The 14,223-nt window shown below is 41.9% G+C and overlaps 1 protein-coding gene across 13 annotated transcripts in view; it reads right to left on the bottom strand.

Moving 5' to 3' along the window:
* Positions 1-9,124: 9,124 nt before the first annotated feature.
* SRRM1 (serine and arginine repetitive matrix 1) overlaps positions 9,125-14,223 on the bottom strand; it is a 29,219-nt gene continuing 24,120 nt past the window's right edge. For all 13 annotated transcript variants that reach the window (XM_082613044.1, XM_082613048.1, XM_082613045.1 and 10 more), the window contains 4 exons: positions 13,144-13,608; positions 12,433-12,628; positions 10,620-10,829; positions 9,125-10,185 (listed from right to left, as the gene is read on the bottom strand). In XM_082613044.1, the coding sequence (XP_082469170.1) occupies positions 10,081-10,185; positions 10,620-10,829; positions 12,433-12,628; positions 13,144-13,608 (976 nt within the window). In that variant the 3' untranslated portion in view covers positions 9,125-10,080. The remainder of the gene's footprint in view (positions 10,186-10,619; positions 10,830-12,432; positions 12,629-13,143; positions 13,609-14,223) is intronic.

Raw genomic sequence — 14,223 nt, 5'->3', positions numbered from 1 at the left:
TTGCTGTTTTAAGCTCTTAAGTTTAGGGTGCTCTGTACACAACAACAGTAACATAAAAACACAGACCAGGTTCTATTTCTCCATGAAGTCTCTTGGCCCTGCCTTCTGCCTTCCTCCATATATTGGCTTCATCCTCAAAAGGGATCCTCTTTTGGCAGAAGAGCTGCTGCACCTCCAGCTCTCACATTCCCTCAACAGACTCTCCAGGGAACAGTATCCCTCCCAGTAGTTCTGCAGAGGCAAAAAGCAGCTCCTCCCCTCTAAAAGCCATGCCGACTTCTGACAAATCACTGGCTCTGGCTGAGGTAGTGTCCGTCTTTGTGACCAAGGATATGGGAATGATGCATTCCTTGGTCTAAGCCATCAGAGCCCACCCTGGAGCTGGAGGTGCCACCCCAACCCCCAGCCAATCACATCAGATTCCAATAGAGCCAAATATGGCTCTGTTGGTGGGAGAGATGGGGAACAGATGCTGGGAAGCCACATAATAGCCATGACATCATGGTAGTGGTGGTGGAATACTCAGGAACAGGAAATTTCCCACGGGCCTGGGCATCCTCCAGAGTGAAGTGATAACAGGGCTTAGAGGTTAAGGTGAGGCCTCTGCAATCAGGCAGCATCCAAATCCTGGATCTATACTCAGCAGCTTATGTGACCTATCTGGGCCTTGGTTCCTTCATCTATAAAATGGGGTTAGAATGCCCAGGAATGCAGGTGGAAGAATGAAATGAGGTGCAGTAAAGGCTCAATAAATAAGTCCTACTCTTCATTCAAATTCTTCACTGAGCACCCACTGTTGCTTGACTGTCTCTTTCCCTGGCTAGACAAAGAGGCACCCAAAGGAAGAGACCGTGGTCACGTCTTTGTCTTGGTAACTCCAGTGCTTGGCACACAGTAGGCACACACATCTGCAGACCTGAATCATTTGGAAAAGGGAGTAAATGTTCTTTTTGGCTCCAAGGGACAGGGCTAAGACCAAGGCCTGTGTGTGGAAGTCCTAGGGATCAGGATTCAATTTGCTCTAAAGGAGAACTTTCAGATAAAAGGAATAGAGATATCCATAGTTATAAAAGAAAATGAAAGGAATATTTATGGAAGACTTACTATGTGCCAGAAATGAGCCTAAGCCTGTTTCAGGTCTTGTTGTGTTTAATCCTCACAAGTCTATGAGGTAAATAGTATCATTAACCCATTTCACAGGTGAAGAAACCGATGCAGAAGATGATTGAGTTTGTTCATTTACTCACTCATTTACCAAATGAGTGCCTTTCCTGTGTCAGGCCCTGAGGATTCACCCATCAACAAAGCAGACAAGTGTTTGAATCACCCGCTGAGCAAAGAGCAAAGCTGAGACATTAGAGCCCAGCTGGGTTTGTCTTCAGAGCTCGAGTGCATGACTATTACATGGATTCCTTCCAGAACAGGATCCTCATGAAGTAGTGAGTTTCCTGTCACTGAAGGTGTGCAAGTGAGAACTGGAGACAGCTAAGGGCCGGCTGTAAGGAATTCCAACTTGGGATGGACTGGGTGAGCTGCAAGGGCCCCATGGCTGTTCTTCAAGATCTGGAGCCGTCCAGAGAGCCTCTGAGCACTGAATCAGGCCTCTCGCCGACGGGAAGAAAGATAGGGATGGAGGGAAAAGAAAAGAGGAAGAAAAAGGGGAAGCGGGAGGGGCGGACTAACTTCTAGGGCGTGAGCTTGCGCTGCGGGCACCCAGGGCCCGGGCGCCACCTAGTGGAAGAATGTGAGAAGCTGCTGGAACAGGAGAGAGAGACAAAATGAAGGAGCTGGCGGTAGGGACGTGGACAGAGAAATTGAGTGTGACAGATGAGTGTGTTCCTGCTTCAGCGTTCCAGACCCTTCTGTATATAATGTAAGATATAGGTACATTATAAAATATAATGTAAGACTTTTTTTTCTCCACATTTTGACCTCTCTGGAATCACCATGCGTCTTTACAATGAACGGCGTGATATTTAATAGATGGTGGTGCATCCTCCAATTGCCAGCATCCAAGCTTTGATACAACTTGGCCATGACTCTCACTGATGAAGCCTTCATGATGCTCCAGGCATGAGCTAAGACCTTGACGTACATTATCTTATTGAATCTATGCCCATTTTACACGAGAAGAAACTGAGGCTGGAGGTGAATCAAGATGGTAGAGTCAGAGGACGTGAAGCTCACCTCCCCACACAACCGCAGCAAACATGCTGTACCTGTGGAACAATTCTCACAGAAAACCAACCGGAAACAGGCTGAGGGAGGCGAAGTCACTTGCTTAGCCTCCCAGTGTGTCTGTGGCTGAGATGCTGCCACAGAACATTGTTCCTGACCGACCATTGCGACGCTGCACTGCTCCCCTCTTTTATGTCCCTGAGCGTATGGTTTTATCACTATTTGATTGCCCCTCTGCTCCTACCCCCCATTCCCGGCCATGTGCCATGAACTCCACTGGATCAGGGTCTGCATTCTATTCATCTCAATTTAATTCTCCTCAGAACCCTGTGAGGTGGGTGCCATTATTACCATTTTATCTGTAGGGGTAAGAGTTTAAATAAATAGAAGCATCTAACATTTTAAAAATTATTTATTTATTTACTTTTGGCTGAGTTGGGTCTTCATTGCTGTGCGCGGGCTTTCTCTAGTTGCAGCGAGCAGGGGCTACTCTTCGTTGCAGTGCATGGGCTTCTCCTTGCGGTGGCTTCTCTTGTTGCAGAGCATGGGCTCTAGGCACGCGGGCTTCAGTAGTTGTGACATGTGGGCTCAGTAGTTGTGCTGCACGGGCTTAGTTGCTCCGCGGCATGTGGGATCTTCCCAGACCAGGGCTTGAACCCGTGTCCCCTGCTTTGGCAGGCAGATTCTTATCCACTGTACCAGCAGGGAAGCCCTAACATTAAAAAAAAAAAACGACCAAATAAGAAATATACAAAAGGGAGAACCGTAACTGTGTTTTGATGTTGGCATGGGGTAATTCACTTTATCTATTTTCCAAATTTCCTGATTGTACAACATTTAAAATGTATTCTGCAATTTTAGTTCATGATCTGCCCAATGGAAAAAAGAATATTAAACATTATGTATACATGGTTTGATCCTGATGTTTGTAGCTACATCAGTACTTCTAAATATATAGGAGGAAAAAACCCCCAGTTTGTTCCATATATTAGAGGAGGGGGGCTCAGGGAAGGTTGAGTGTAGTCAGGTAGAGTACTTGACCTGAGGTAGGTGTCCTTGGTTATATTTGGATGATGGGATTGCCAATGATTTTTTTCTTTTTTTTTTTTGGCCATGCCACATGGCTTGCAGGATGTTAGTTCCCAGACCAGGGATTGAACCTAGGCCCCCGCAGTGAAAGCGCTGAGTTCTAACCACTGGACCGCCAGGGAATTCCCAATTTGTTTCTCTTTTTGTTTTCCAAATTCTCTAAAAGTGAATACGTATATATGTTTTAGAGTTAAAAACCATCATCTTAAATACGTCTCTAAGTCCAAAAAGGATTAGGACATTAGGAGACCAGAAAGGATATCCCAGGCAGAGAACAGCAAGAGAAAAGCAAAGGAACAAACGTGGGAAATCACAGGGTACCTGGCGGCTGCTCAGCACATCTTGGCTGTCTGGATGGGTCCCGATGGTTGGTGGCGTGAGCGTCTTCCTCCAGGCAGGGCCCAGACCAGTCAGGCTTACCACTCCCCTCTGCTCATGTTGGCTACGTAAGCCAAAGCCTCCATGCTTAAATTGCGAGAAGGGTCCCTACCCGGTTATGCACTAGGGAAAGAACAGATGTGGGACTCTGGGGTTCACAAAGGCCACTTCTGCACATTGTTTCCTATTTTGGGGTTTTTCCTTCCACGTCTCCAATATTCCCTGAGAGCTACTTCTACCCCTGCTTCAGAGGCACCTGGTTACTCTCAGTCTGTTTCCTTTCGCTACAACCGAATTAAAGCTGGGTGCCCTCAATAGCCCCCTGGCTGAGGCAGTCTGAGGGGGTGGCAAGGCACCTGGGGGAGCCGTGGCTTTACCTTGGGGCAGTTGGTTCCCATGACAAGGCCTAGGCTAGATGGGTGGTTTTCGCATGGTTTTTGGTTGCGGAACCTTTTATCAAAAAGAATCCAACAGGGAAGCTCAAAGTTTAAAAAAAAAGCAGAGCAAAGCCCTTGCGAAGCTTACCTGTATCATCTCTCAATCCCTCAACAAAGATCAGTACTACTAGTGGCCCCGTCGTACAGAGAAAATCTGAATCATAATTCTCCCCACTTAGGGCTCTGCAGGGCAGTTTACAAACTGGTGGACTAGGTGATCTGTAAGGTAGTGGCTTTCCATTTTGTTGACTGTATCAATCACATTAGAATACATTTTACATGGTAACCCAGTTCACAAGCATACATATGCACACAAGCACACAGGCACACACACACTGCATGAAATATTACTTAACCTACTATATGTGATTCACACTTAAATTTACTATTTCATTTTTTTATTTTATTTTATTTTATTTATTTTTTTTTTTTTGCGGTACACGGGCCTCTCACCGTTGTGGAGCACAGGCTCCGGACGCGCAGGCCCAGCGGCCATGGCTCACGGGCCCAGCCGCTTCGCGGCACGCGGGATCTTCCCGGACTGGGGCACGAACCTGCGTCCCCTGCATCAGCAGACTGTCTCCCAACCACTGCGCCACCAGGGAAGCCCCATTTTTTTATTTTAATGCTGGTTGTGACTCATTCAACTTTACAATTCACTGCCGAGTCTCAACCTACAGTCTGCAAAACACTTCCTTAATGAAGTTTCAGATGAAGAGTTTATGACTGGCCTATCTAGTGAGAGGTATCCATATAGCCCTCTGCACACATGGCACCACGCTTAAGAATCAGCACATCAGCTTTTCCTCCCATGATACACCTCAAATAAAAGGCCATCTTGGCAAAAACCTCTTATGATGTGAAGGCCTGCCAACTTAACTATATATTGACAAATGTGGAAGATTTTTGCAAAGAAATACAGGAAAAAAACTGTATTTCAGATCCTATCATCTTCCCTTTGAAAACGGATTTGCACGGAAGACCACTTAGGAGTACAGCAATAATTGAGTTCCTAAGAGCCAAAAGACAATGTTTGGTATGAGCTAAGATGGATCTTTCAAATGAAAAATACAGCAAATAAGCTTACAAAAGGCAAAAAAGTCTTACAGACTTTTGGAGCTGGTCTTTCAAAGGAAGGAGCAGAGTTGTTGGGTCCTCAGGGTATTAACGCCTTTCAAATGTCAACTTCCAAACTTTTTCAGAGTAATAAGCTCCATCCTTAGTTTCAATGCCTTTTGAAGAACCACACGTAGTTGGGCAGATTTTCTACATTCGTTGTCTAATGTGATTCTGTTACAATACCAGACAGGTATATTGAGAAAAACGGCATTCTTTATCAGATGGTGGGAGGGACAATATCAACTAGACCTGCATGTACCTTAAGTAAGTCACACTCTCCCTTAGTCTCCTGATCCTCTTCACAAAGTGGGAACAAATGTTTGCTTGGCCATCGTCCCCCAGCCCCAACCTCCAAAATGGGTATGAAAGTTCTACAGAGCACCTTACAAATGCATGATCAGCTCCACTCTGCAGAAACTCTGAGAGCCCCACAGCCACAATTTCAGAAATATTCTCATACAGATACAAATCTGTTTAATATGGCACTGAATACTATATATAAAATAGATAACTGATGGGGACCTACTGTGTAGTGCAGGGAACTCTACTCAGTGCTCCGTGGTGGCCTATATGGGAAGGGAATCTGGAAAAGAGTGGAGATATGTATTTGTGTGGCAGATTCGCTTTGCTGTGCACCTGGAACTGACACAACATTGTAAATCAATTATACCCAATTAAAAAAAAATGGCATTGAAGTCTGTCAGCACATGAAAAGACGCGTAACATCATTAGCCATCAGGGAAATGCAAATCAAACCACAATGAGATACCAGTTCACACCCACTAGGATAGTTATTACCAAAATGACAGGTAACACGTGTTGGCAAGGATGTGGAGAAACAATAACCCTAGTAAGAAGTTCGGATAGTGTAGCTGCTTTGGAAAATAGTCTAGCAGTTTCTTAAAAAGTTAAGTATGACCCAGCAATCCCACTCCTAGGTATATACACCCAAGAGAACATATGTCCACATAAAAACTTGTATGCCGAACGTTCATAGCAGCTTTATTCATAAGAGCTGGAAAGTGGAAACAGCTCAGATGTGCAACTGATGAATGGATAAACAAAATATGGCATATCCATATAAGGGAACACCACTCAGCAATTAAAAAAAAAAAATGAAGTACCATGGATGAACCTTAAACACATGATATTAAATGACAGAAGACAGACACAAAAGGCCACATACTGTATGATTCCAGTGACATGTCCAGAATAAACAAATCTACAGACAGAAAGTAGTTGCCAGGAGCTGGGGCTGATGGGACTGTCAGTAGAATGGAAAGTGACTGCTAATGGGCAGTTTCTTTCTAGGGTGATCAAAATATTCTGGAATAGGTAGTCGTGATGGTTGCATAACCTTGTGAATATACTAAATACCACTGCACTGCACACTTTAAAATGGTGAATTTTATTAAAAAGAAAAAATTACATTAAATAGGGCTATGATTAATTAAAATCCTTTTTAGACATCCAAACTAAAATTTACCATAGTTACTAGAATGACCACATATTACGTTAGCTAAGAAAATGGGAACCTCTTTGTTCTATCATTGCTTTATATGTATTAACTAACACACTTAACTCTTCAAAAACAACTCTGAAGTAGATTCCACCATTATTTAACTCGGAGAGAAGAAATGGCAGCACTCAGAGGTCAAGTAACTTGACCAAGGTCACACCGTAGAAAGCTATGGTAGAAACCCTGGTCTACCAAACTCTGTTCTTGTCCACTCCAAATGGTTTGCATGCCTTTACCCCCAGTGGGCAAATACTAGAGAGCAGCAATCACCATGTCTTCATTTTCTTTACCTCAAGCCCTAGTAGTGCCTTGCAAGTACAGAGGCAATGACAGTCAATTAAACTTATTTACTCATCTGTTCATCGAGCGTTTGTGCTTCTACGATGTACCAGGCACTGGGGACACAGTCACAAACAAGACCAAGTTCCTAAGGACCAAAAACATCCTCTCAGGTGGTAATAATTGCTATGATGAAAACAGAGGAGGGGAAGTTAGGGAAGCCTGTCTGAAGAAAACAAAGTAAAGAAAACAGGTCAGATCCGGCATTGAAGACAAAGGCCCCGAGAGAGGTTTAAAGGAAGAGCAAGGAGGTAGGTATGGCTTGAGCAGATTGAGGAGTAGAGATGAAGGTGCCAAACTAGGTGCTACTGGGTCTTGCAGGCCAGAGTAAGAAATTTGGATTTTACTGAAGCAGAAAAAAGCAGCTGAGGGTTTTGAGCGGTCCTATCATCTGACAGGCTGCTGGGAACGGAATGGCCTTGTGTGCGTGAGGATTGGAGGGTGGACAACGCTGCCACTGACAGTATCAACTCAATTTTGAGTAAATGAGAGTGACAGGTACTGAATGAGACAGAGATAAATCGGAGGATATGTTCAATTCGGTATGCCTTTTAGACATCCAAATGCAGTTATTAACTAGGTAGCTCGATAGAGGTCTAGGTCAGGGGGAAGTCTAGACGGGAAAGAAATTTGACACAAAAAAAGACATTTAAGGGACTAGGGATTCTCTGTCCTTGGTGGCTTTCCCTACAAACTCCATCACTTCACGTTTCAAAGGATCCACTAGAGATAAAAGAGCTACTGAGGTAGGAGGAAAACTAGTGTTGCATCTATAAGGTAAACCAGTGTTGCCCCCTAGAACCCAAGAGAAGGAAGTGTTTCGACAAACGAGTGAATGACTGAGTCAACTCCTGCCAAGAGGGCTAGTAAAGGATGGAGAATTGATCGCTCATTTTGCAAGATGGAAGTTAACTGCTAACCTTAACAAGCAGTTCAGTCAAGTGGAGGCATGAAAGCGTGTTGAATAAATGGGACAAGTGAATAAATGGATTGAATGACTGAATGGCTAGATAGATGCAAGTACCCCAGTGATGTTCATTGGTTTGTTCATATTGAAAGGGGTAAATCAGCTGCAACCATCTTAGAAACCGGATATTCTGGGGACTTCACTGGCGGTCCAGTGGTTAACACTCCACGTTTCCAATGCAGGGGGCACAGGTTCGATCCCTGGTTGGGGAACTAAGAACCCACATGCCCAGTGGCCAAAAAACAAACAAAAAACAAGCACAAACTGGATATTCTGTGCATTTCCTACATCACAGAATTATAAAGTCAAAAGGAAGTCATGTGGAAGATCCCTGAAAGCTCTAAGTTGCCGCAGACACATGTAAGGTTCTATCAATGGTGGAGAGTCACTCTAGATACCTTAGTTCAGTCGCTACAAAAGCAGCTTCATTAATAAGCTTTTGCCTTGTTACAAATCACTCTAAAAACCCACCTGTAAAAATAGCCCCTCTATGTCCATCATTTAGATAAACAACTGCCCACTAAGTTTTCCTGAAATTAAGACATGTAGGCATTTTCCTTCTTTTTGCTTCAACTGCCAGAAACTACAATCAAATTAACTGCCTATGTGACAACTTGCTAAGCTTAGGTTCACTTGCCCAAAACTCCCCTTTACTTCTTTCATATGAATGTTGTTGTTTTACCTTATACAATGTTATCAACTCCCAAGTTTCCTCAAATTATATTGCTCACACCACACACCCCCACCAATAGAGAGAGGTTGCTCCAGTCATTTCTTAACCTTCGTTCGCTTCCTGGAATGTGCCAGGCTTCTTCTGTCTTGGGGTGTACAGATACTGTTTGCTCTGCCTGAAACTCTTCCCCTATGCGTGGCTACCTAGCCCATTATATATGTTCCAATCTCACTGTGTGCTTTCCCTTCATGGCACTTATCACATTAATTACTAAAATAAAGATGGTAAGACAATTTCATCACCTTCTATTTCCCTTGTCTAATCCTCACTCTGCCAAAGGTGCCAAGGGGGTAAAGGCACTGTAAGATTTCTAAGGTAGGTTTCCTGCAGTATTGAGATGGGCAAGTAAAAGTGAGTGGCCAACATTTTTAAATTTAGAAATTTATTGTTTAATCCACAAGCTTTATATAGCTTTAGTTTAAAAAAACAAACAAAAAAAAACCAACAAAAACAAAACAAAAACAGTGAAAACAAGACACTATTTCAAAGTCTGGGCCCTTCCAGCTTTCCAAACACAAGAGCTCTGAAAGTTGTATATACCAATCGGAAGAACAAGACAAAATTATGAATGGAGCCATGACATTTCATAAAACAAAATTTTATGTAACTGAAGGATCCTTCCTGGGACTAGTTAACTGCCTTTACAAAAAAAATAAAAATAAAAATAAACAGAACAGAGTGAAATTCCAGTGTTCCAAATCAACTTGTTACACATCAATATAAACCCACAGTGTCCTGGCAAACAACATGCTTTCATTTTCTGTCTCATCCTAGAGCTCGAATCCTGATTCATTTCAGCAGAGACTCCACAGGCAACAGGAAAGATTGTGGCATTAAAATATTCATTTATACTTTTGTGGTAGTTCAACAGTGGTCTTATTTCTGGGCAAGCTTGCAAAAACCATACAAGGTTGGAAGCATCATAACTTAAATGGGTGCTAAGACTCAAATGAGAAAAAGGAAAAAAGAAAGAAAAAGTAGAAAGAAAAACCTCTGGGAATAGACAGGGGCATTTAAAGGAACCATAAGAATGCCAACAATATTTAAACCCCCTTTTTTAAAAAGGGGATTTTTTTTTTTTGGCTTAAAATATTTCACTCTAAATGAATTTATGTCAGCTGTCAATGAAAGAATGTCACTAATACACTGTGGACACCTTTTGCAATGTATATCCATGCCCTTTTTTTTTTACATGGTGAACTTCAACCTAGCAATTATTACAACAAATGTTATAGTCTAAAGCTCAAACACATTTTTAGCAATTTTGAAACTGAATTGCGTACAAACCAAATAAAATTTACATCATAACAAACATTTCCACCTAGGACTGTGGGGACACTTGAGCCTTCCGCATTGATCTCAGGGCCTTTTCACGCAGGTGCTTTTCTAAGTCATCAAGGTTATCTTCAGCCTCACTTTCAGTCTCCTAAAAAAACAAAAAACAAAAAACAAAAAACAAAAACAAAAACAAAAATCCCAAAAAGGTCATATCATTAAATCTTGAGACACCGGTGGGAGATGCTGAGTACAGAGAAAAAGAAAATTCTTGTGATGTGTGCACAACTCTATGAATACACAAAACCCCCATAAAATCACTATACTTTAAATGGGTGAAGTATACGGTATATTTAATTATATTGAATTTCTTTTAAAAAATATACATTAAGCTTTTTGGATGCCATTCATATTCTTATCGTTAGCCTTAGCAAATTCCTGCTCTTGGTAGGTGGTAATAGAGAAACCAATCAGAAGAGAGTTAACAGCTGAGCATCCAATTATTAGAAAAAAATTACTTAGCTACTTCTCAATACCAAATGATTCAGCTATCTGTACAAACTGTAAGACAGTGTTCGTAAATACCTTCTTAGGCTCTGGCTCTGCCTCTGGTTCTTCCTGTGCTGACGCGGCTGTGGGAGCAGCAATGGCTGCAGGGGTCACGGGAGCTGCGGCAGCTGCGGCTACAGCCTTTTCCTTCTTGTGTTTTTTGTGCTTCTTGTGCTTCTTATCCTTTTTGTGTTTCTTGTCCTTCTTTTTCTTCTTTTTCTTTCCACCTCCTTCTGGGTCTGAATTCTAGAAATCGAGAAAACCAAAAGCAATAAAATCAACCTGTCCAACTAAACTTTTTATTTCTTCAAGGGAATAACCAACTGGGCTAATCTCAGGATTTCATGTGGCTACAGGGGGAAAGAAAACCCAGGGCCAATCACCACCAAGAAAAGTACTCCTAAAAGATGGGAAGCACCACTGAAAGCAAAGACTTCCAAGAGTTGAAATAGACCTTGAAGATAAATGATTTTTTAAAAATTTCCCCAACTAACTTCACATTAAACCAGGCCTCCCAACCACAAGCTATGAATCAGGTCTCCAAGACTGGCCTGAGTCAGGGTCTACCACCAGATGTAAGGAAAAGCACCATGTGCAACAGGAGGAAAAGTCTCTGAACTCAACTAGACCTGAGTTGAATTCTGGTTCCTGAACCTATTAAACTAGTTGACCTCAAATTGCCTGATGTGTTCTGAGGCCTTTTTGTCAACCCAAAATGGGTATAACAATCCTTGATAAAGCTGTTATAAAAATTAAATGGGAATATCTGTAAATCACCCACAATACCAGCCTAACATGTAGGCTTTTAATAAATAGCTATTATCCTAAATACAAGCATGTATGAATGCCACATCTCTAATCACTGTCTGATCTATCTCTAGAATGCGGGTACATTGTTCTCCACCGCATATATTCCAAATTTAAGCAAAGGATAAGCTCTGCTAAAATTGCATCTAGTCTATAATTTTTAAATCTCACATTTCTAAGCATTACTTAAAATTCCTCAATCCATTCAGTCAGTCTGGACAATAATTCAATCCTATTAAGATGGACATCCACCACTGATTTTATACAATACAGAAACCTGCCATGATTAATGAATCACAAAGAAAACAGTTTAAGTTCTGATATTTTAATATCCCAATGATATTTAAGCTTGACAACATAAAAACAACAGTGTTATTCTTATCTATGTAGCTTGCCAAAGATAAGGCTCTATGGGACAACAAAGTACTTTCCACTCCATCTAACACTTCACAAGTTGTGAGGTTCATTTTTTATTATAGAAATAATGTATTTACACTGTAGGAAAAAATAAGACCGTTAAGATGTAAAGAAGAAAAATTAAGATCACTCATCCTTCTCCTTCTAACACATAACCACCGTCGACATTTTGGTATCTTCTTGTGATAAAGTGTATTTTTTCTTTATAAAAATGTAATCAGACTAATAGACATGATCTAAGATTGAAACTTTTATTGTGACCATAACTATCCCCAAACCTGTCAAACACTACAGAAAACAACAGAAACGCTAAACTATTTTTCTCCTAGATAACAGAATCAAGGGTAATTTTTTTCTTTCTGTTCTTCTAAATTGTCTATATAACCCAATCTTCACCACCAAGATTATAGAATTTAATAGTATTAGACATATCACAAATTAGTGGATGTCTAGAGTACTAAGCATGGACTGTGATGCAAACACCACCACTTAATTTGTGCCTCCTTTTGAAGTCCATCTGAACAGTAGAAAATAATGTTCCTCTGAACTACAAAAGACAAAAAATTCTCTCCTTCCAAGTGACCACGTATAATTATAAAAGATGTCCAAAATAGGGCAGACATACCCTTGCCGGTGATGGGCTTGGTGTTGGGCTTTTAGCCTTTTTAACCGGTACCGCTGGTGACCAGTTGGTAGAGGGTGACTGAGACTGGACAGGGGATGGAGGTGCTGGGGGTTTTTTAGCTGCTGGCTCAGGAGATCCCGAGACAGATCGGGAAGATGAGACCCTCCTTACCGACTGAGGGCTTGGTGAGGCAGCTCTAGAAACAGAGGGAAAAAATAAAGCATTTAATATCCAAAAGCAGAGATCCTTCTTTCTTAAGAGAAAACAACCAACTACCATTATAAAACCAGATCATGAACTTTAAAAGTCTCCTGGAGAGTAGTTCAAGCCCCACAATCCTCTATCCATTCTGTTAATGATTCTTTCTGTATGAAATTAGTAATGCCAGTTCCTATATTTAAGACTGTTTTTATCAGTCACATAGACATGCAAGAAATATCCTATGCATCACTTCAGAGCTAGGTTTGGAAACAGACTCAGTAAGCCTGATATCCCTAAGAACCAAGTAAAAGCCTATGGCATTTAGCTTATACCATGAGGAACTATCCTGAAAACAGAAAGGATCTATGAATAGGACCTAGAATTTGCCTTAAAGTTTGTATTCACAGCTATTCTTTTCTGTGATTTCTCAGTTGGGGGGGCGGGGGGCTTCCAAACATAAAGAGCTATGCAAGTTAGTGTTCCTAACCAAAAAGGATAGAATATTTTTACTTTTTTATCTTTTTGGGTTCCGGAGTCCTGGAGACTCTCCTAATGGGCCTAGAACTTGGAGATGGGGACTGCCTTCTTTGGGGTGATGATGATGCTCCTCTTCGAACAGCTGGAGGACTTGAGGAGGTCTGAGGAGCTCGAGGCCGTGGTGAGGGCGAATGCCGTTTGTTTGGTTGTGGTGACCGGGCATCCCGGGTAGATCGGCTCGGGGAAGACCCTTTCCTATGCTTTGATGACAATGAAGGCGAACGTCTCTTGGTGACTGGGGAGCTTCTTTGTTTGGGAGGTGGCGAATGGGAGACCCGACGCTTTGGTGGTGGAGACGGTGATGCCCTTCGTTTAGGAGGGGGAGGGGGTGAAGCCGTTCTTCTCTTTGGAGGTGGAGAAGGAGAATATCTCCTCTGTATTGGAGGAGAGTATCTTCTTGGGGAAGGTGAGCGACGACGTGGGGGAGGAGAAGGAGTCCTAGGAAAAATAAAAGGTCCAACAGAGTACAAACAGAATGCAAAGAAAACTACGTACTTATACAGCACCACACAGAGAGAGAATATTTCTAAGTGGAAATGTCATGCATTTAAACTCAATTAAAGTAACAACAACAAAAAAATCACTTAGTAAATTCCTATTTATCCTAGATGACTACAAATAGGTCATTGTGATTAATGGAGAAATTTAGTTTTCAGACTGAATTCAAATTTGTCAAAAGTCATTTAGCACAATCCATACAGAATCAACTTAATATTTTTTGAGAAGAGAATTTTGCATTGCTCTAAGGAAACGGAAGATCCGTTATCACTATGTAGCAACTAGATAACTACATAAGCAAGACTCTACTGTGTTCAACTTGAACTCAGGAAGTCTGTGCTTTAAAGACCTCTCCTGTGTGTGCGGTACCCTCTCTAAACTGGTGTTTGGACTCTGAATTAATAATTAGCGTTCACTTGCACAGCTTTAAAAGGTATCTCTACCCTGCCCCCACCAAGACAGACTTACATTTTTTGTGCGTCCAAAGAGCAGTATTCAATGGAAGTCTACTGCTAGGCAGAATGCATCCCTGTCAAAGTCTCAACTTGGCCTTCC

The sequence above is a fragment of the Mesoplodon mirus genome, assembly GCF_964341445.2.
Source record: "Mesoplodon mirus genome assembly, chromosome: 3".
Taxonomy (NCBI): Eukaryota; Metazoa; Chordata; class Mammalia; order Artiodactyla; family Ziphiidae; genus Mesoplodon; species Mesoplodon mirus.
Note: the sequence above shows the minus strand (reverse complement) of the source record. Positions and strands in the feature narration are given on the sequence as shown.